The sequence below is a fragment of the Podarcis gaigeae genome, assembly GCF_964106915.1.
Source record: "Podarcis gaigeae genome assembly, chromosome: Z".
Lineage (NCBI taxonomy): Eukaryota > Metazoa > Chordata > Lepidosauria > Squamata > Lacertidae > Podarcis > Podarcis gaigeae.
This window is the reverse complement of record NC_139691.1, coordinates 3,467,701-3,488,996: the sequence shown is the minus strand read 5'-3', so window position 1 is coordinate 3,488,996 and position 21,296 is coordinate 3,467,701. Positions and strand designations below refer to the sequence as shown.

At 45.5% G+C, this 21,296-nt stretch overlaps 1 protein-coding gene and 1 long non-coding RNA gene across 6 annotated transcripts in view; one reads left to right on the top strand and one right to left on the bottom strand.

Annotated features, from left to right (window-relative positions):
• LOC310836565 overlaps positions 1 to 21,296 on the bottom strand; it is a 108,988-nt gene that overhangs the window by 61,136 nt on the left and 26,556 nt on the right. The gene's annotated exons all lie outside the window — the stretch shown is intronic.
• ODF2 (outer dense fiber of sperm tails 2) overlaps positions 14 to 21,296 on the top strand; it is a 34,155-nt gene continuing 12,872 nt past the window's right edge. For 2 of the 5 annotated variants that reach the window (XR_014560090.1, XM_083721729.1), the window contains exons 1-12: positions 14 to 96; positions 1,217 to 1,343; positions 3,600 to 3,725; positions 8,382 to 8,552; positions 9,742 to 9,932; positions 11,141 to 11,270; positions 14,333 to 14,464; positions 16,432 to 16,506; positions 17,556 to 17,627; positions 17,799 to 17,915; positions 19,778 to 19,963; positions 20,807 to 20,916. Coding sequence is in view for 4 of the 5 variants with exons in the window: in XM_083721729.1 (XP_083577855.1) it covers positions 1,233 to 1,343; positions 3,600 to 3,725; positions 8,382 to 8,552; positions 9,742 to 9,932; positions 11,141 to 11,270; positions 14,333 to 14,464; positions 16,432 to 16,506; positions 17,556 to 17,627; positions 17,799 to 17,915; positions 19,778 to 19,963; positions 20,807 to 20,916 (1,421 nt within the window). In the remaining variant the exon portion in view is untranslated. Of the gene's footprint in view, positions 97 to 1,181; positions 1,344 to 3,319; positions 3,452 to 3,599; positions 3,726 to 8,381; positions 8,553 to 9,741; positions 9,933 to 11,140; positions 11,271 to 14,332; positions 14,465 to 16,431; positions 16,507 to 17,555; positions 17,628 to 17,798; positions 17,916 to 19,777; positions 19,964 to 20,806; positions 20,917 to 21,296 lie in introns of those variants that run through there. The other 3 variants (XM_083721728.1, XM_083721731.1, XM_083721730.1) reach the window with 3 other exon arrangements.

The window sequence follows — 21,296 nt, the reverse complement described above, 5'->3', positions numbered from 1 at the left end:
ATTTTATTTTCTAGGTTTTCCCCTTCTTTCAGGAGTGGAGTAATTGTCACAACTCAAAAAAACGCATCACCAGAATCTGACACTCTCCTGCTAACTGTATGTAATTGTACCACATAGCATAAGTTAGCCATAGTGCAAATTTTTAAGAAGGGGTTGTCTCCACATGATGAGGTCAGCAAGAACGGAATGTATGCTAGGCTATATGTATTCATAGATGGTCACTAGGGAAGTTATCAAAACACTCTAGCGGTCATTAAATGGAGGCAGGGAATGGCGTTTACACTTTGTGAAGGTATGTACTGAGGTAAGGTACAAACGTAGTTAAAATGTAAAGAGTTTTATATACAGAGTTTCTATTCCAGGCATTCCACTCATAGTTGAAATACAATGTTTTAGGTTAATCCTAGAAAAATAATGGGTATTTAGTTTAGCGTCTGTATTCCAGAGTATTTTATTGAGTGGTTTTTTTAAAAAATGAAGGTGAGCTGGAGCATGCGCAGCTGCTTGATTAGCATATTCTCAAAATCTCTTGGACACACTGCACAAGATCATAAGATGCTCTTTGGAGACAGTGATCTGGTTTGGAGGCAGTGTAGTTTAGCTGTTAAACCTTAGCATGGGATGGGAACTTTCGGTCCTCCAGACATTGCTGAATTACAACTCCCATCAGCCCCAGTAAAAATGGCCAGGGGTGATAGTTATAATTCAGCAACATTTGAAGGGATAGAGGTTCCCCACAGCTGCTTTTGCATGATGAGAATAAACAGCAGTGAGCCTGAGACTTGCATGCTCCCCTGCCTTCTTGTCTAGGAATTTGGAAGTTTCTGCAGCTTGATTTGTCATCTAAACTAACAAACTGTGGAGAATTTCAACTATGGCTTGTTCAGAATAAGTCAGCTTCAAACCATGGAGGTGACTTGTTAAAACAAACCATATTTAAACAATCACAGTTAAGTGACACACTAACTATGAACAACATGTTTTTTAAAAAAGCCACAGTTTCCAGACTCCCTTTAAACTTGTTTTAAATTCCTTTGTACGTTGGTCAGATGGCTATGTGATCAAGTGGGCTTCAAAGCAGTTGCATGTTCCTACCCAAAAGAGCTACACATCCTGGTTTTTTTATTTAAAAAAACTTGGGTCCAAGGAACAGTTGTTATTTCCGGTCTACTTATTCACAGGTCCTTTTTCCATTGTATTGAATGCCCTTTCCCAGTTATCGGAGAAGAACCATGAAGAGCCGCTCCACAACTCCCCCTTTGCACGTCCATGTGGATGAAAATACCCCTGTCCATGTCCATATTAAAAAGGGTCAGAAAACACCACCACCTGCAAAATCCCAGGTATGAGTGTGCAGCTGGGTGTTTGTAGGGGCTCTATCATGAAAGCCCCAGCCCCCAGAAGCGCCAGTGAAAACCCAGCCCTCTTCCTACCTTGCAAAAGAAGAGCAGGCCCAAATGGTTTGTTTGCTTTACTTTGCAGCTCTTGTCACATTGTGTAGATGCACAAAATTTGCTTTTTCTTTTTTTTTTTTACTGCTGTGGCTTGTGCTCATGGGTGCCATATCTTCCTGCTGAAAGACTGTTTTTGTTTAGTGCTTCCTTCAAAATCAATACCACTTCCTCCCATTAATACAAATTTCTATTTGAGGTCTTATACATTAATTATGGAAATAATTGGGGGGGGGGGGGAGGATGGCAAATGTCATGGCAGAAAGGGGATTTTTTCCAAACTGTGCTGAAATTAAAATGTTTGTCCAATTTACATTTCATGGTAAACCAAATTTGGTTTGTTTTGCTCCTTTTCGCTAGTGCACAGTCCTCCATACACCAGCAGCGGTTTAGTCATGCTGGCCACTTGACCCAGAAAGCTGTTTGCGGACAAACTCTGGCTCCCTTGGCCTGAAAAGCGAGTCGAGCGCTACACCCCATAGTTGCCTTTGACTGGACTTAACCGTTCAGGGGTCCTTTACCCTTACCTAGTGCATGAAAAGAGCAAACGGTGGTTACCAGGGATGGTGGTTTGCTTTGCTCAAAAGACAAGTCAGTAAGCTAAGAACAAACCTCGGCTTTATCCATCAAGATTTATGGAGAGCAAAACAAATCAAGAAAGCTGGTTCAGCTAATGCTGAGCTATTGATTTGTTTCTCCCTAGTGCTTGTGGGGAGAGGAATAGTGGGTGCAATGAACTCATGCCCAGTAAACCATCCACTGTCTGGCAACTTGGGTACTCCAAACCAGCAGAAACAGTGGAACCTATGCATTTACCATGGAGAATGAAACTTGTATAATCTCTAAACAACGTTACACCCCACAGCTGCAGAGCAAACCAACAGCTAATTACCGCATTTTTCGCTCTATAAGACGCACTAGACCATAAGACACACCTAGTTTTTGGAGGAGGAAAACAAGAAAAAAAATATTCTGAATCTCAGAAGCCAGAACAGCAAGAGGGATCGCTGCACAGTGAAAGCAGCAATCCCTCTTGCTGTTCTGGCTTCTGGGATAGCTGCACAGCCTGCATTCGCTCCATAAGACACACACACATTTCCCCTGACTTTTAAGGAAGGAAAAAGTGAGTCATAGAGCAAAAAATACGGTAATCAAAACCAGTAAGCCCACAACTTAGGTGGGGGGGGGTTACTTTCTGGGGATCACACCTAAAGTCAAAATTGTGTATAGTCAAAACCCATTAGGTTCAGCGATATGTGGGATTACCAAAGTCATTTATCCTGGAGCCCCACCCACTTTCTGCCCCTTTTAAAATTTATTCCCCCCCCCATGTGTGTAAAGTTGAACATGCACAAGTTAAATGTGTGTATGTTGTGGGCTTTAATTAACAGAGCTGCCAAAATGGGTGCAGTTGAGTTGAGTTTAATGCCCTTTCAATTTTAGCACATTCTCATGCCCAAAGCACCGTGTTGAATCTTTCTTAACACATGCAAATATTGTGGCCCACAGGAGAATTATAATTTCATCTAGTCATGTGAAACACCTTCTGTTGTCTTTCTAAGAGTTGGTGTCTAGTCTGTGATTCTGTTGTCTACATACATGCGTTTTGGCCCAAGGCCTTTCAGCAGTAAAGGTCACTTTCAAAGATGTATTGCAGCCTACCCATTCAGCATCTTCAGGTTCCTGGTAAGTCCTGTAGCAGGTGGCCCTGTGATCAGATGCAGAATCATGTGTTTCCAATTCACAATCAGTACTTTGCTGCAGCTGTGACCTAAATCTTTCCTACCATACACTAGATCTAATCTTCCCAGGGTAACTAAGGCCCACCTTGCATCATAAGAGACTAAGAGACATGATGATGTCATAATGATGATGACTGACAAAGAATAAAGCTGCTTTCAGGGGTACCATACTCCTCGCTATGCGGTACCTATATTTCTTTTTCCTGAGCATGGTTACTGAGACTGCACTGTGATGTAGAATGTGAAGCCTTTTTCGTGGTACAGTTTGTTGGAATAGTTTTGTTGGGGGCTTCCAGTTTTGTTGCACGAATTTTAGGGGTGGAAGTAATCTCAGCAAGTGTTTTGGGCAACTAAAACAGTATACTACTTCTCTCTCTCTCTCTCCCCCTCTCCCCCATCCTCACAGCAAAAGCACAAGCAGAAAATGAAAGGGGATACCGTGAATGTGCGCCGCAGTGTTCGAGTAAAAACCAAAGTCCCCTGGATGCCCCCAGGCAAAACATCTTGCCGAGAGTCATCATACAAGTGGGAGGTAGGACAGCTGCTGTTTCTTTTGCAGCCTAATAACAGGCCTTTTCAGAAGCTGAACTGGGAAGAAGTTGATGCTCAGTCATAGAGCGCATGCTTTGTGTGCGGAAGGTCCCAGGTGTGCTGAAGCATTCCTGGCTGAAATCCTGTAGAGCAGAGGTTTTCAACCTTTTTGAGTTTATGGCTCTCTTGACCAACTACATTCTTTCTGCAGCTCCCCTGTGGGGAAACACGCTCAGAGCCTCAGAAGTCCAGTTATGTCACCCCTTGCCCCTTGGAGACTGGCCCGAGGTGAACATGAGGCCAGCACCTTGCCTTGGAAGACAGCAGTGGCAGTAGCAGGTGCCGCCGGATGTGCATGGCAGAAAGGCTCCCCTTTGGCGTTGGGCACTCAGCTCCCAGGCAGGCATTGCACACAGCAAGCACAACAAAGGCCAGCACAATGCCTGCCTGGCCTCCCACTTGTCTGTGCATTCCCAACAGCAAGGGCCAGTGGCTTGCTGGGCTCCCTTGTCCGCTAACTTGTTTACTCGGAGACTGCCTCAGCTCCTGGCAACCATCACCCCCTGGCCAGCCCCAGAAGCACCATTCACTTGTGGAGATTGTAGCCAAGACCATTGAAACAAACAGCTGTGCAAGTCTTTGGGCATCAGAAAAGGTAGGGAAGGAGACAGAGGCCAGTGTTGCCAGCGGCACCCCTGACCATCATTCAAGTCACTCCAGGGTGCCACGGCACACTGGTTGAAAACCACTGCTATAGAGCATGTTGGGCAGTTCTGAGCTAGATGGACTAACTGTCTGTCTCTATATAGGCAGCTTTTTATGTTGGCCACCTTGCCAACAGTTATTATTTATTAAATTTTTTATACTGTCCTCCATCCAAGGATCACAGGGTGGTTTACCGTATAAAAACAGAAAAATACATAACATAAGAAACGAAAACAATAACTCTTCCCACCATTTAACTAGATGCTGCCTAGCCTCCTGGCCCTGTTTAAAAGGCCATAGATGGTTTAATCAGCCAAAGGCCTGGTTATACAGGAATGTTTTTGCCCGGCACCTAGTTGATTCTCTGGCTTCCCATGCTCATGAGCTATATGTACCCACCCCCAGGATTTCCCCCAGGAAGAGCTTGGGAATGAGCCTCGGGTTTTTAAAAGAGACGTTTGCTTTTATGAAAGTGTTGTTCTTGTTTTTAATATATAGAACAAAAAACTAAGTAAAATAAATCATTGGGTTGTAACTTCCTGTGATATACGACCACAGGGAGCATTAATGGCTACGAATAAGATCTATTTATTTTGGTACATGGGTTTGGGTTTGAGGATCGTGAAAAGACAATGAAATTGTTTGACAATTTTGGGGATCTAGGTCTGTATTTTGGGACAGGAGGATGAATCTTCAGTTCAAATGCTTTGGTATGAAAATATTCTTGTATTGTGATGGGGCATTCCCTTTCCCTTATGCAGTGTAAAGGAGATGAAGGTTTGTGTCAGCCACCATAATCTTCAAGACTCTGGTTTAGGCATGGAGCTTCTGTGCTCCATCTGCTCCTCTTGCACCATGCTTGCCCTGGGTGCAAGAAAACTACTGAACTGTGATTAAAAAGTTAGCAGCAACCGAGTTAATTCAGCAGTAATAACTATTGAGATATAGAAAATGAGAAAATGAAAAGATAGGGATTAATTAGAATATGTAGTGGAAAAGAAAATCATGAAGTGAACCGTGGAAAGGGCAGGGGGAAGTCAAAATTAAATGTCTATTTGGTATTTAGATTATCATTCAGTGTACTTATTGTAAAATGAAAATGATAGACTTCTCTGTGACCCTTCCCCTCTGCTGGGAGATGGGAATCATTTGAATGGTCTGCCCCTGCCGCTTAGTGGATCCAAAGGGTTTCCAGAGAGTGGTAGGGGATGTTTTATCCCATGTTGATGGCCTTTCCGCTGATTCCCTGGTGTCCCACTGGAATGCGGAGTTAACCAGGGCTGTCGACTGTCTGGCTCTAAAGTGCCCTCTCTGATTGCATGGATCCTGGACAGCCCTGTGGTTTTCCCCGGAGCTGAGGGCAATGAAGCAATTGCTGAGATGACTATAGCACCAGTGTCAGAAAACTCATTCTGAATTGGACAGGACACAGGTTAGAGCTCAACATTGAGCCTACCAAGTGGCAATAGCAACAGCAAAGACTTTCTTCACCACCTCTATTGCATCTGCAGAGAACAGCAGCAGGAGACACTTTCAGGTGGTTTGCAATCTAACCGCCTCCTTTGTCATTGGGGCCTGGTGAGGACCACAAAATCTCCTGCAATGATTTTGCTAAATTCTTTGCAGATAAAGTCACTCAGATTTGGAAAGAGGTAGACTCCACTGTGGGAGCAGGGCGGGCAGGAGAGTGCTAGAGTCCTGTTTAGTTAAGTTGCATGGGATCAGTTCCAATCTGTTACCTCCGAGGATGTGGACAGGCTGTTTGGATGAGTGAAACAGACCACCTGTCTCCTTGATCCTTGCCCATCCTGGCTAATCAAAGCGAGCCACGAAGGACTGGGGGATGGGCTCTGGGGGTGGTGAATGCTTCCCTCTGTGAAGGAGCCTTCCCAGAACCGTGGAAAGAGGTGGTTATTAAATGCTTCTTTAAAAACCATCTTTGGACCTGGCCGATATGACCAGCTATTGCCCAGTTTCAAATCTTTCATTCTTGGGCAAGGTGGTCGCTGAACAACGGGTGGTCGCTGAACCACTCCAGGCATGCCTGGAGGATTAAAACCATTTAGACCCCTTCCATTTGGGATTGAGGCCTCATCATGGGACTGAAATTGCCTTGGTCTCACTGGTTAGTTATCTCCAGTGGGCTAAGGATAGAGGTGAAAGCAGTTTCCTGGTTCTGCTGGATCTCTCAGCAACCTTCGATACCATCAACCATGACATCCTCCTGGACCGTCTAGAGGAGCTGGGAGTTGTGGGCAGTGCTATGCAGTGGTTCCGCTCCTTCCTCCTGGGCCATGTCCAGAAAGTGGTGTGGGGGAATCAGTGTTCAGACCCCTGGGCTCTCACTTGTGGGGTGCCTCAGGGCTCTGTCCTCTCCCCTGTGCTTTTTAACATCTACATGAAGCCGCTAGGAGATCATCAAGGGCTTTGGGCTGGGTGTTCATCAGTATGCAGATGATTCCCTGGTGCTCTACCTCTCCTTCAAATCAGAACCAGTGAGGACATTTAAGGTCCTGTGTGAGTGTTTGGAGGTGGTTGGCAGATGGATGGCAGCTAACAGATTGAGGATGAATCCTGACAAGACAGAACTACTGTTTTGGAGGAGAGGAGGAGGGTGGGTGTGGAGGACTCCCTGGTCCTGAATGGGGTAACTGTGCCCCTGAAGGACCAGGTGTGCAACCTGGCAGTCATGTTGGACTCACAGCTGTCAGTGGGGGCGCAGGTCAATTCTGTGTCCAGGGCAGCTGTTTATCAGCTCCATCTGGTACATAGGCTTGAGACCCTACCTGCCTGCACACTGTCTCACCAGAGTGGTACATGCTCTGGTTGTATCCTGCGTGGACTACTGTCATGCGCTCTACCTTTGAAGGTGACTTGGAAACTACAACTAATCCAAAATGCAGCATCTAGACTGGTGAATGGGAGTAGCTGCCGGGACCATATAACACCTGTCCTAAAGGATCTTCATTGGCTCTCAGTGCGTTTCTGAGCACACTTCAAAGTGTTGGTGCTGACCTTTAAAGCCGTAAACCACCTTGACCCAGTATACCTGAAGGAGTGTCTCCACCCCCACTGCTCAGCCTGGACACAGAGGTCCTGCTCCAAGGGTCTTCTGCTTGTTCCAGGCAGAGGGCCTTCTTGGTAATGGCACCCACCTTGTGGAACGCCCTCCCTTCAGATGTCAAAGAGATAAAGAATTACACAACTTTTAGAAGACACCTGAAGGCAGCCCTGTATTGGGAGGTTTTTAGTGCTTGATGTGTTAAAGCACTATATATGCTGTAAGCCACGCAGACTGTCTGGGGAAATCCAGCCAGATGTGTGCGGAATTGATCACATCTACTTGAGTGAAGTAATTTTCCAGTTCAGCATTTCCATTTTAACAATGGAGATGGGAGACTGACTCATGTTCTCTTCTTTGGTACAGTCCTGGAGGAGTGAGCAACATGGCATGACACCTAATTAAAAAGTCATCAGACAAAATAACTGAGGACCTGTCTGTTAATAGCTGTTTAACATGATATCTGAATTGTGGGGCTGCCCTTGAGGACAGGAGGGTGTGGAGGTTGGTGCAGAATGCAGCTGCTGGGTGGTGAGTGGGGCAGCCCCATGAAACCACTGCTGCCCCAGTCCAGAAAGCACTGCATTGGCTGCCGGTGAGCGACTGGGCTCAATTCATGGTGTTAGTACCAGCATATAAAATCCTGAATGGATTGGGATCAAGGACCTAAAAGAGCAATCATTCCTCTTTACCCAGGAGTTTGACATCTGAAAGACAGTTTTCCTGGCAACCCTGAGATCACAATGTTTTTAACTGTTTGTAGAATGATTTTTAAAAACAGGTTTTTTAAGGATATTTTCTTGTTGTTGGTTTTTTTTTTAAAAAAAACACCTCTCATGAGAGGAAAGGTGTAAGAAGCAAAATAACAGCCTCTGTCCTATTCTCAATCAGGGACCAACCCATCGCCTGGAAATAACTCCTCCAGATTCAGATAAGTTACTGTCAGTGCTCCGCTTGAGTGATCTTTCAACAGACGAGGAGGACGCCATTCACTGCAAAATGGACAAGTACGAGAAGAAGATAGGGAGCTTAATGAACGTGGTGGGCACCTTGAAAAATGAGGTGAGGCAGTCAGAGTTGAGTTGATATTTCTTCTTACAACAAGTTTGGAATGAACGTTTGGAATTTTGTAGAAAATGATGTTGCACAACCCCCTTATTAAAATGTCTTGTGGTGTTAGGGTGAATTGTGTGAAGATTTTTGCCCCATCCTTCCACCAGTCAATTTTATTGTTTAAACCCGAGTTTGAAGAGGAAAGAGAGGTCACAGGGAACCTTTGGCACTCCTTACGTTGCTGGATTCCAGTCCCATTATCCTTAACCACTGGCCATGCTGGCTGGGAGCGATGTGAGTTGGGCATCTGGAGGGTCTCAGGTTCCCCACCCCACCTATTCTGCCTTTTTTTTACCCTGTTTAAAAAAGACAGCAGAGAACAAGAAAAGGTGCCTGATGACAAGTTTTCCGAAGCTAGCAGAACAAAACAGCTATAGCAAAATTAGCAGGCTTCTATTAAGAGGATTGGGATGCGGGTGGCGCTGTGGGTTAAACCACAGAGCCTAGGACTTGCCGATCAGAAGGTCGGTGGTTCGAATCCCCGCGACGGGGTGAGCTCCCGTTGCTCGGTCCCTGCTCCTGCCCACCTAGCAGTTTGAAAGCATGTCAAAGTGCAAGTAGATAAATAGGTACTGGTCTAGTGGGAAGGTAAACGGCGTTTCCGTGCGCTGCTTTGGTTCGCCACATGACCCGGAAGTTGTACGCCGGCTCCCTCAGCCAGTAAAGTGAAATGAGCGCCGGAACCCCAGAGTTGGTCATGACTGGACCTAATGGTCAGGGGTCCCTTTACCTTTATTAAGAGAATTATTGACTTGCTCTTCATGTTCAGTAATGGCTACCATATAAATTGGTATGATATGTGTTGCCCTGTTCAATTGACATCCTCCAAATTGCAGCCCTGTAAGAATAAGACCTGGGGGCATTTAGTCTAGACGCTACGGTACGCTGTAACAATTGAACAGCTCCAAGTACAGGAGTTCCGTTCAGGTGACCAGTGTTCACTTTCTGCATTATTAGAGCCCACCTTCCTGTTAGGCAAAGCAGAATTTGTTCCACTTTGAATGGGCTGGATGAATGGACAGAATTGTGATATTTCCTCTTTTACTAAAATCTTCCTAAATTTGTTGGCCAACGTGTTTTTATTTTCTGATATATTGTGGGTGAAAATTTTCTCTCTCTCTTCTGTTGAATTTGTTAGATGTGTCCTCAGATCTGTCCTCAGATCAAAATGCCAAAGCGGGATGATGGGCGATGTGTGGCTAAGCGTCTCCTTGAAGAGCAAAAGGAAGAGCTGGACGAGGTCACTCAGGAACTGGTGGAGACAGAGCATGAGAACACTGTTCTCCGGCGCAATATTGAACGTATGAAGGAGGAGAAAGACCTTAGCATGTAATTAAGCCTTTGGCCCTTCCTATCTCTGTATATCACTGGGTTTGGGAGAGCAGCTGTGGGCAAAGCCCATGGCCCTTTACAATTTACAGGTGGTTGTAGTTGTGGGTTCTTATTCTCTCTTTTGAAGCAGGGTTATGATTTTTACACTTGGCCTCTTTCGTTGGGAGCAGCCTCGGTCTGCTTCAGAGCAGCAGGGCTTTCTTGGAATAACTGATCTGAACCATTGCAACCAAATATCCCTGACATAGCCAGGATTCAGCAGTCTGGGTGGAAGCCGCTGAAAATGGCAACTGTATTGTATGCACTGTTACTCCTGCACCTGCTACTGTGGGGCCTGTGTCAAACCAGGGGAAATGCCCCCATTTGTCCCAGACAAGTGCTCATAAGCACCAGCAGAACTGTCAGTAGAGGGTCAAACTTCTCATGATAGACTGCAGCTCCTGGGCAGCTAAGATGTGGTGGATATGGTGTGACATACGCCTTCTGCTGTTGTTGTGATTATGTTGTTCAAGCTCAGTCTATAAACGTGGCAGAATCCTGAGGTTGGTAGGCTGTGCTTCTTCATGGTGAGAGGCAATGAATTCTATTACTTTTTGTTAGATGTGTCCTCAGATCTGTCCTCAGATCAAAATGCCAAAGCGGGATGATGGGCGATGTGTGGCTAAGCGTCTCCTTGGGATGTGGGTGGCATTGTGGTCTAAATCACAGAGCCTAGGGCTTGCCGATCAGAAGGTCGGCGGTTCGAATCTCCGTGATGGGGTGAGCTCCTGTTGCTCAGTCCCAGTTCCTGTCAACCTAGCAGTTCGAAAGCACATCAAAGTGCAAGTAGATAAATAGGTACCGCTCCAGCGGGAAGGTAAAGTGTTTCTGTGCACTGCTCTGGTTTGCCAGATGCGGCTTAGTCTGCGGGAAAACTGTCTGCGACAAATGTCGGCTCCCTTGGCCAGTAAAGCGAGATGAGCGCAGCAACTCCAGAGTCATTCGCAACTGGACTTGTCAGGGGTCCTTTACCTTTACCTGTTTACCTCCTTATAATTGTTTCAAGATTCCTTATATGTTTAAAACCGGCACATCAGGGGCACAATCTCCAGCCTAGATTCTTTTCTAGCCTTTTTTTACAAGGCATAGGGGATTTAATAAAATTTAGGTTAAAAAATGAATAGATAATAATAATATTTGAGGATTAACACATTATTCCTTTCCAGACTTCAGAAGCGGCACTTGATGCACGAGAAAGAATGCTTGATGTCCAAGCTAGTGGAGGCTGAGCTGGATGGAGCAGCTGCCGCCAAACAGATTAAGGCCCTGAAGGACGCTATCTGCAAACTAAAATCTGTATGTGCCAGTCCAGAGTAGTGCATAGAAGCAGCTTTTCAAAAGGTGGTGGTTGGGAGCATCCCCAAGGAGGAGCAGGCAGTTTCAGTGGGGAGTCTGGTGGCTTCCCTTAGTCTCTTGATTGGGAAAAGAGCAAAAGCGCGGCTTTTGGATGAAACTGCTGCCTCCTCTGCTACCAGCAACCAGCATGCTGAGGGGGAAACAAACTGCAGCTGGGCGTTGGAGGCAGAGGGACTCCAAAGTGGTGGCTGTTTCACCAGTGATATACCATCAGGAGAAACTGTCATTGTGGTCTGTTCCTCTCCCCGGCAGAGGGAGAAACAAGCTGCATCAGCGAGGCATGATAGAGCTTGTTCCTCCCTTTGCTTCCTTAAACTGCTTGGCTGAAGAGTGCGCCTCTGCCCTCGCCTCAGCCAATCAGTTTTATGGAGCCCCTGACCTGTCACCGGCTCACACGAGCCAGGACTGGTGGGGGCTCTGTTATGTGCTCTCCAGCTGTGAGAGCTCCATTTCGGCTCCTGCTTGCACGTGAGTAGGAGCATGATCGCGGCTGTTCAGATGGGGAGGTGCGGGCTCCATCACAGTTCTCCACTCAGGTGCATGGCTGTGTTCCCGTTAACGGAGATGTTGAAAGGAGCTCCCACTTGCCTGTTAGACTCCCCCCCATCTCCATTAGACTCCCCCCCCCCCGCTGCCTTGCGGATTTAGCCCAGAAGGGTGAGCTGTGTCTTTCTTCTCAGGGTGAACAACCATCCCACAAAGAGGCAGCGTGCCTGAGGGAGCTTTACAAAGGACCCCTCAAGGTTCCTGTTGCTCCCCCTGTTGGAGCTTGCTCAGCCCACTGTGGGCAGGAGCCTTTCCACTCTCCAGCTGATCAGCAGGCTGGGGCCAGTTGCATTGGCCTCATCCTGTGAGGTGCTGGAGTCGAAAGTGCCTCAGCTGCCGTGGTGAGAGCTGCTGCAGTCTCACTGGCTGGGGCCAGTATAGCTTCTTTCAACATTGCAGTTTATTACCAAGTAGAGATGTTTGGGTGTTGGAAACCTAACATCACCCAGCCCTAGAGAGTTGGCAAAAATTGCTTCATCTCCTCTTTTTGTTTTCAAATGCCACTGATGGTTCTGAACTGCTTCAATTGAAGGAAGGACATCTGATTTCTGAAGGCACCTGTGGATTCAATTCAATAAGTTTTGAATCATCTGCTCCCTAATAATAATAATAATAATAATAATAATAATAATAATAATAATAATAATTTATTATTTGTACCCCGCCCATCTGGTTGGGTTTCCCCAGCCACTCTGGGCGGCTTCCAACAAAGATGAAAGATACACTAAAATGTCACATATTAAAAACTTCCCTGAACAGGGCTGCCTTCAGATGTCTTCTGAATGTCAGGTAGATGTTTATCGCTTTGACATCTGATGGGAGGGCGTTCCACAGGGCGGGCGCCACTACCGAGAAGGCCCTCTGTCTGGTTCCCTGTAACTTGGCTTCTTGCAGTGAGGGAACCGCCAGAAGGCCCTCGGAGCTGGACCTCAGTGTCCGGGCAGAACGATGGGCAGAACTGTTTTATTAAACAACTGCAAATAGATACACATCAAAGAGGGGGGTTCAGTCCCAGCCCTTTACCTGCTGTGCTGGTCTTTACAGTGTAGTTTTTTATTTGAGGAAGGGGGAGCCCCAAGTATATAATTTCTCCTCTGCTCATCCATCCTTCCACCTTGTTCTTATGTGTGTACAAACCAGACCCTCACAAATGAGGGCACCATGCTTCCTACATAATGTATGTGTGTGTGAGGGGGGGGGGGGGCGACCTCTTTAGCTTCCAGGGCCAGATCCTTATCAGGAAGGGACTAAGAGAGGCAAGTCTTGCAAGGAAAGGAGGGAACTTCTCCAGTGCTCTGACTTTGCTTAGAAGGGAAGAAAGGTGAGATTTGCAAAAGCCTTTCAAGTACCCAATCTCAAGCTCCCACCTTTAATCTTGCTGCTTAGGCTGTGTGATCCTGTTCCCATTACAGCAGCAACAGAAGATTAAACTTTGTCCTCCTGCCTATTAGCTGATGTCACAAGCGATGCCAGCTGATGGGTAGATGGGCACAGTTTGTGGAAAAACTTGTGGCAAGCATGGTTTGAGTTAAAACCTGGCCAAGCTAAATTGTACTCCTTGCATGGATGTAACAGTTGACTGCAGCAGTTCAGTATGTCTTCTGGTTCTCAAGATCCATATTAATATGGGTGCTAATTCCTTCTAGGAAACTGCCCTGCTGATTTCATTGACAGCAGAGGACACTGTTTAGTTCCCGGTGTAAGAGTCAACTTTTGTATGTGAAATTGGGATAAGTTGGAGCGAAATGTCTTGGAGCTTGCTCTACACCCACAGTTCTCAATAACTTTGTACTAAAAAAAATTAATTTCCAAGTACAGACTTGGCTTCCTAATTAAACAGTGGCATCTCTTTATTCAATCCTACATCTTTAATCAACTTATGAATTGATCAGTTAGTATCTGCAGCTCTGCTATGCTAATCTTAGATTTCACAGTAGGTGAGGTGGCAAATGTAAAGCACTGTGCAACAACTTTATTTTTAAGTACAGTGGTGCCTCGCAAGACGAAATTAATCCGTTCCGCAAGTCTCTTCGCCTTGCAGTTTTTTCGTCTTGCAAAGCACGGCTATTAGCGGCTTAGCGGCTATTAACGGCTTAGTGGCTTAGCGGCTATTAACGGCTTAGCGGCTTTAAGAAAAAGGAAACAAACTTGCAAGAACTCGCAAGATGTTTCATCTTGTGAAGCAAGCCCATAGGGAAATTCGTCTTGCGGAACGACTCAAAAAACGGAAAACCCTTTCGTCTAGCGAGTTTTTCGTCTTGTGAGGCATTCGTCTTGCGGGGCACCACTGTACTTGAATAGCAGAAATAGTGGATCTTTCTGCCATCCAAAACTTGCCCTGAAGCTGTTTACACATGTAGCTGGCAAAGCCTTGTTGAATAAAGATTTGGAAGCTGTACTGCTGGATAGCAAATCTGATAGCCTTGGCTTTGGTGTTTTTGTCTTCCTCCCCCCAGGAGAAGAACATGACAGTCTCGGACATCAACACACTTACTAGACAAAAAGAACTGCTGTTGCAGAAGTTAGGTACTTTTGAGGAAACCAACCGTACGCTCCGAGACCTGCTTAGAGAGCAACATGGTCGAGAGGTGAGTGAGGACTGAAACACCTGCTCTTTGGTACCGATTCCTATTTTTCTTTGGACTCGACCTAAGGAACTGTGCATAGCAAATATGCCTACTAGTAGTTTTGCACAAACAGGGTAGTAGAAGTGCATAGTGCTGTCATCGGTAAATTCCTGTCTGGTTCTCAAAATCTGCTTATGCAAGAGGAAGTGCATCTTTAGGAAGCTGTCTTCTACTGAGTAGGCCTACTGGTACATCTGACTCGTCTCCCTCAGGGGTAGCTATTGTCGTGCCTCTAGAATCTAGATCAGGGGTCTGCAACCTAAGGCCCATGGGCCACAAGCGGCCCACGGTGGTTGCTTAACCAGCCCACGAGCTGCCCCTGAACCGAGCCGCCCACTTGGCGAGTCCCTGCATGGCACTGGAAATCACGTCTGCACAGACACCGGAAATCACTGTTGAACCAGCTCTTGCTAGCCCTAGCTGTCGTGGCCAGTGGTCAGGGTTTGGTGGGCATTGTGGCCCAGTATCATGTGGAGAATTGTGGGTTCCCTATCCCCACCCTGAGTCATCAGATTTTGTCACCCCATTTTGATGCAGTGCATATACACAAGGTGTAGAGCAGCCCTTCGGTGTGACAGAAGGATTTGGATTACATTTTCTGCGTTATGATTGCATTTGACTATCTGGTATGTTACACCAGAGAATCCTAAACTGGTCCAAAAAAACCCACAAATTTTCTGATCAAAATATCTAGGCAGATTGCAATGCTGATCATTCTCACAGTCAGCTTGAAGTGTCTTGGATTGTTTGTTTTATGTTTGCAAAAAGCACAAATCTGAAGCTGGGATATTTTTGGTAGGGAGCATGGTGATGACGGGTGACCTTATGGTTAAACAGCAAGGGAAAGAAATGCAGAGCACAAGGCTTTTCCTTTCCTGCATGCAGCTTTCGTTAACTTGCGTGTGCACATTTTTGAGGTAGTAGCTGTTCGAAAACACAAATGGCAAGGCTTTTGGGATTCAACATGTGGCACCAGATGCCACCTAAACTTAAATGTGCAATTGGTAAGAGAAATGGTTACAGCAGGGGTAGCCAACATGGTGCTTCCCCCATTTTTCTGGACTCCAATTCCTGTTGTGCCTGAATATGGGCCACTCTAGTCTGACAGCTACTAGAGGGCACCGTCTTGGCTATCTCTGGGTTACAGTTAATACAGTACTTCCTGCTTTCTATACTCTTCCCCCTAGGGATGGCCACCTCAATTTTTCCATGGTGCCCTTAAGACTTAATTACCCTTTCCCAACTTTCAAAAAAGATTTTATGATTGTGTGTGGTGTTGAATTGTATTTCTTTAATTTGCTGTTTTCATTTCATTTCTTTAATTTGCTGTTTTCATTTCTGATTACTTTAGAATATTCTTGGAAGCTCTTTAATCAAAAGGGCTGCCTATTAGTCTCCTGTATACTGTATTAATAACACACAGACGCAATTTTGCTTATTTTGTACACCACTATAGTGTTTCATAATGTTGGGTTTGCTAGCATTAGGGAAAGGGGCACAAAGCGATAGTTTTCTTTTTATTTCTTTTTTTTTCTTTAAATTTTTTTATTAGGTTTTACAATTTAAATTTATCATAGTCACATAAATCATATAAAAACAAAATTCAAGCAACCCATTTCTCCCCCCACCCCCGACTTCCCTCAACTTCCTCTTTCTGGCTTTTTGTACATACAATACTACTGCTTACATTATGTTATCTTAACTTTGTAGTCTTTTATTTACATATATTCTCATTACTATCATTTTATATCATTACGATATACCGTAGTTTTCTTTTTGGTACAGAAGTCAGCAACACACAGAGCCCTTTCAGAAGCAACACCATCATTGCTCTGCAAAAGCCAGCCCTATAGGAAAAGGGATGGATTATTTTTTAAAAAAACCTTCCTTTTTGGTTTCTTCCTCTCTCTCTTTAACACTTTCTGCAGAAAGACTCTCAGAAGTTGGCTGAGCAGCAGGCACAACTAATGAAGAGGCTTACTGAAGCTGATGCCGAAAAAGCGGTAAATATATGCCAGAAATTCGCTCTCTTTGTTTCTTGCCTGTATATTGAAGGAACTTAAGATTATGTTCTTGAAACAAAATGCTGGGTTCTTGCCTGCAGACAAAGTGCTGTGCCTGAAGCAGGAAAACCAGGTTGCCCTGGAGGTGCAACTGGAGCATTAGTTTTCTAATGAAGAAATGGCACTTGCCTTAGTTCCTTGATCTGTAAAATGGGGAAAATAATCCACCTAGAGCTGTTATAAGGACAATTGAGGACCAGTTCATCAATTAACATACATCTCTTGTAAACAGTCCCCAGAGGGAAATGAATCTTTGTTCAGTTCTTCTGCCTCATGAAGCTTTTTATTATTTTTGTTACAGGTGATTCTTAGCTTACATGGGGGTTATGTTCCTGGGTAAAGCAAAAATCATGTATAGGGAAAATGCATTGGGTTCAATGGCAGGTGGGATTGTGAAATTCCCCCCACCTCCCGGCCACCCGAGGTTCTGCACCCTTTCTATAATTTTTTTTTAAATTTATATTTGCACACAAGTCAAGCATGTGTTAGTTGCAAGTTACCTTTACGTATTTCAATTAGTTATCCGCCCTTCATCATAGGCTCGTTGGGTTGGGTTACATCAACGTTTAGAAATGGAGCCTCAGTTTGCTCACTTTCCTGTTTCTTCTTTTACTTTGCTGTTGCGTCTGTTAGATTATAAGCCAGCAGTTAGGGCAGCATTGTAAACAAGTGCAAAACAGTTACTTGCCCGCAAAAGAAAATTAATAATACTAGCCTGCTTTTCCGGGGGCGGGGGTGGAGTGTTCCATCCCTCCAGCAGCCTGCTTCATTTCTGTGCTGGGCACAGGGGAGGAAGAAGCCCTCTGGCACTCCACCACCGGCCCACTCCGTGGCCTACATGGGGTTCCTTCTCGCCTATGGCTACCAGGCTAGTACTTAAATACAAGGTTGACGTTGGGGTTGCTTGGTTGTTGCACATCACCAAGGAAATTTTGAACACTTGACAAATAATTACGATCGTCAACCACTGTGGGCTCTCTGTTTTGCAGCAATTGGTAAAAAAACTGCAAGAGAAAGAAAAAGAAGTTGATGATCTAATGGTTCAGATACAGACGGAAAAGGTAGGTTTTTTTCCCAGAGGCATTTTATGCTGTGAGATGATGATGATGATTTATTTCTACCCTTCCCATCTGGCTGGGCAATGTCTACCTGGCTTCCCAGTGAAATTGGGGGTCAATAGGGTGAAGAAATCATCTTATGGACCTGTTTCCCTCCCTGCTCCCTTCTTTTAGGACCAAGCAAAGACCGCATCTGAACTCTCCAAATCCATGGAAGCCGTGAGGGGCCACCTGCAGGCACAGCTGCGCAACAAAGAAGCTGAGAATAATCGCCTGCAGATCCAGATCCGGGTACAGTACCTTTGTGATATCAAGCAAACAGTGCCTAGTGCTCTACAGTCAGCCAGATGAAGTGGTACAGTGGACTTCTCAGGTTGGGGGGTGGAGGAATACAATTATTATTTTAATGTTCCTTTGAGTGTGTGCGGTTTTAAGTTAGTACACTAAGAGAAAGACTGTGCAGAGTTTTTCCTCTGGTATGTGGTCACTTACTATGTGCAGAGGGCTTTTAACAGAGGAGCGCATTCGAAAGAAAAGTGTTACTACCTCTCTGACACAGTCCAAAGTGGTACAGTTTATTCTGCCATCACAAAATTCAGCCACCTCATTTTGCTGCACGTTTAGACTAGGCCCGAGTTCAGAATAGATTGTGGTGAATGAGGGGATGGGGACATGGCATTGGGTCACACACAGAATTCTATGCATTCTGCAAACAGGGGGACGGGCCATTTATTCCAGCAGGGGTATGGTTAACTTTTCGATGAATGGAAGCAGTTTGCCACGTTCCATGAATACAGTCACATTGTGGCCCAACTTGCACCCCAGTTTCCCCAGACTCTATGCATACCACACCCAATAATTAAATTCTAAAACCTGGATTTTGCAGTGCCCTCATGGAATTCATTTATTCATGTGAGTTGAGCTTTGCCCAGGCTGTGGAAGCCCTGTCTTTTTCTCAAAGTGATGGTCTCAGAACGAGGAAGTTGTTTCAGACAAAAGGGAGCCTCTTAAAATAGTGTCTACTGCCTGCTGTTTTTATAAGTTCTTATATTAGACGTAATTCATAAAAAAACTGCCCAGTTAAACAGTGGTTCTTCTGTATTTCTATGTAGGACAGTACTTAGCCAGATCTACCATTGGCCTCACTCAGTTTAATTGTGCTTCCCATGCTGATGGATGCTTCCTGTCCTCTTACATAGCTACTTATAAACTTTTAGCTGGTGTTTTTTTCTGCTAAAGAATCCAGTAGTTTCTTGAGCCACTTTGGTCTTTAGGTTTATTAAATTTGTGCATCACTTCCCGCTAAAAGGTCCTGAAGCAAGAAAAATAGGATAGAATAATAAAATTACAGAAACAGACATATCATGAATGACAATATATATAACAATATAATTTTAAGGGGCGCGGGTGGCGCTGTGGGTAAAACCTCAGCGCCTAGGACTTGCCGATCACATGGTTCGAATCCCCGCGGCGGGGTGAGCTCCCGTCTTTCGGTCCCAGCTCCTGCCCACCTAGCAGTTCGAAAGCACTCCTAAGTGCAAGTAGATAAATAGGGACCGCTTTCTAGCGGGAAGGTGAACGGCGTTTCCATGTGCTGTGCTGGTGCTGGCTCGCCAGAGCAGCTTCGTCACGCTGGCCACGTGACCTGGCAGTGTCTTCGGACAGTGCTGGCCCCCGGCCTCTTAAGCAAGATGGGCGTGCAACCCCAGAGTCGGTCATGACTGGCCCGTATGGGCAGGGGTACCTTTACCTTTATAATATCATTTAGGTCAGAAGTAGGGAAAGAAAGATACAAAAACAGTGGTTCTGCATCTGTTCTAGCATCCTGCCCCAGAGCAGTGGTTTGCCCCAGATCCTCCAGAATAAATAGACAGACAGCTAGAGATTATAGTAGAAACTTTGGTGGTAGGAATAAGTGTGAAGAAAGGGGTGACAGAACACATCTTCCTTCTATATACCAACTGAGAAAAAGATGCGGAACTAAGACTGTGTAGAGCTAGTTTTACTAGGTCTTTGGATAGTATAAGACTGGCCTGAGACATTTCTCTATGTTGCCTTGCTCTGCTCTCAGCTCTTGCAGGGAGGAAAAGTTAGTCTTTGGCTGCCTGAAGCGCATTTAATTTCTTCATGTACCCTGATTGCCTTCCTTTCAGAATCTGGAGCGTGTTGCAGCTCAACACAAGGCAGAAGTGGAAAATATCATGGAACAGCTGAAAGAGCTGAAGACGAAGACTGAGCGTGACAAGGACGCCCTGAAGAATGCAATCAAGGCCCAGAAAGAGCGAGCGGAGCGCAGCGAGGAGTATGCAGATCAACTGAATGCCCAGCTGGCAGAGAAGGTGATGGCTGCTCTGGTGCCTCCATGCCAGGGCATCGCTTACTATTGGGCCAAAGTTTTGTGGAGTGGTCTCCTCACACCATTTATTTTTTTCATTTGAGGACACCAGCAGTAAAGACTGAAGCATGTTACCTGGGAGCTCCCCATAGGCTTATGTACTTCCTCCCCATCTTCTTCTTCCTTCTGTTCTTCTCACCTTCCCTTCCTGTCCAACATTAATATGGCTTAGTGTTATGATGCACTGGAGTTAAATGACAACTGTGGTTAGTTCTCAACCAAAACAGCTTTTAATTCTTGATTTAAAGCAAGATATAATCAAAGTCATCGCTGCAGATGTAACTCTGTGCCACCCTTGTGAAAGCTGAAAAGGAAAAGGGGAGAATCTGCATAGGGGGGAATGAGCATGCTGTTGACCACTTAACTTGGTTAGGACATTGAGGAGCATTTGATCTGTATTGGACTTGCCTTGATCTTCTAGGCTTGGCTTTGGCTGAAGGAGGCTAGAAGTACAGGGCTGCTGTGAAAGTCTACAGTGGATCCTCCGGATACGAACTTAATTCGTTCTGGGGGTCCTTACGTACCCCAAAGAGTTCGCAACATGAGGCGCTGCTACTGCGCACTCATATGGCACGATAGAGCACTTCTGTGCATGTGTGCATGGCAAAACCCAGAAGTATACACTTCCAGGTTTGCCACGTTCACAACCCAAAAGTTACGTTACCCAAAGGTCCATTGTTTTTGCTTTGTACAACTTGTCATTAGTGTGGGGTGTCAGATGAGTTCTTGTTTTCTATGCCAAAAATGTGGCTGCTCTTCTAACCTTGCCTGTTGCCTTGCTTGGCAGGACAACTATGTTGCTGAGGCGTTGTCCACCTTGGAATCATGGAGAAGCCGCTACAACCAGGTGGTGAAAGACAAAAGTGATCTGGAAGTCGAGATTGTGATGCTGAACAGGTGAGAGCTGTGCTGTCCCATTTGGAGCTGGCTCCCAAAACGGTTCGCGTGGAGGGATGGATGGGAGGCAGCACAGCACTCAGATTGAAAAGATTACTGTGGGCTCCTGAAGAAGCTACTGGGCTCCATCAGCCCCAGCCAGCATAGCCAATTGTTTGAGGTAGAGGGAATTTAAAGTCCAGCAACACTGCAGAGCTACAGGTTCCCCATCACTGCATTACTCTCTTTTTAGTTAGTTAAGAAGATGACGGCCTTATGTCCTGGCTCTCTGTCATTTCTGTTTCCTCCATGACGTGTGACTGCAATTCTGCCAGCTCTGTGATTTTTTTTATTTAAAAAAAAAATCCATTCAGAACTGTGTTGTGTACAGCATATAATCC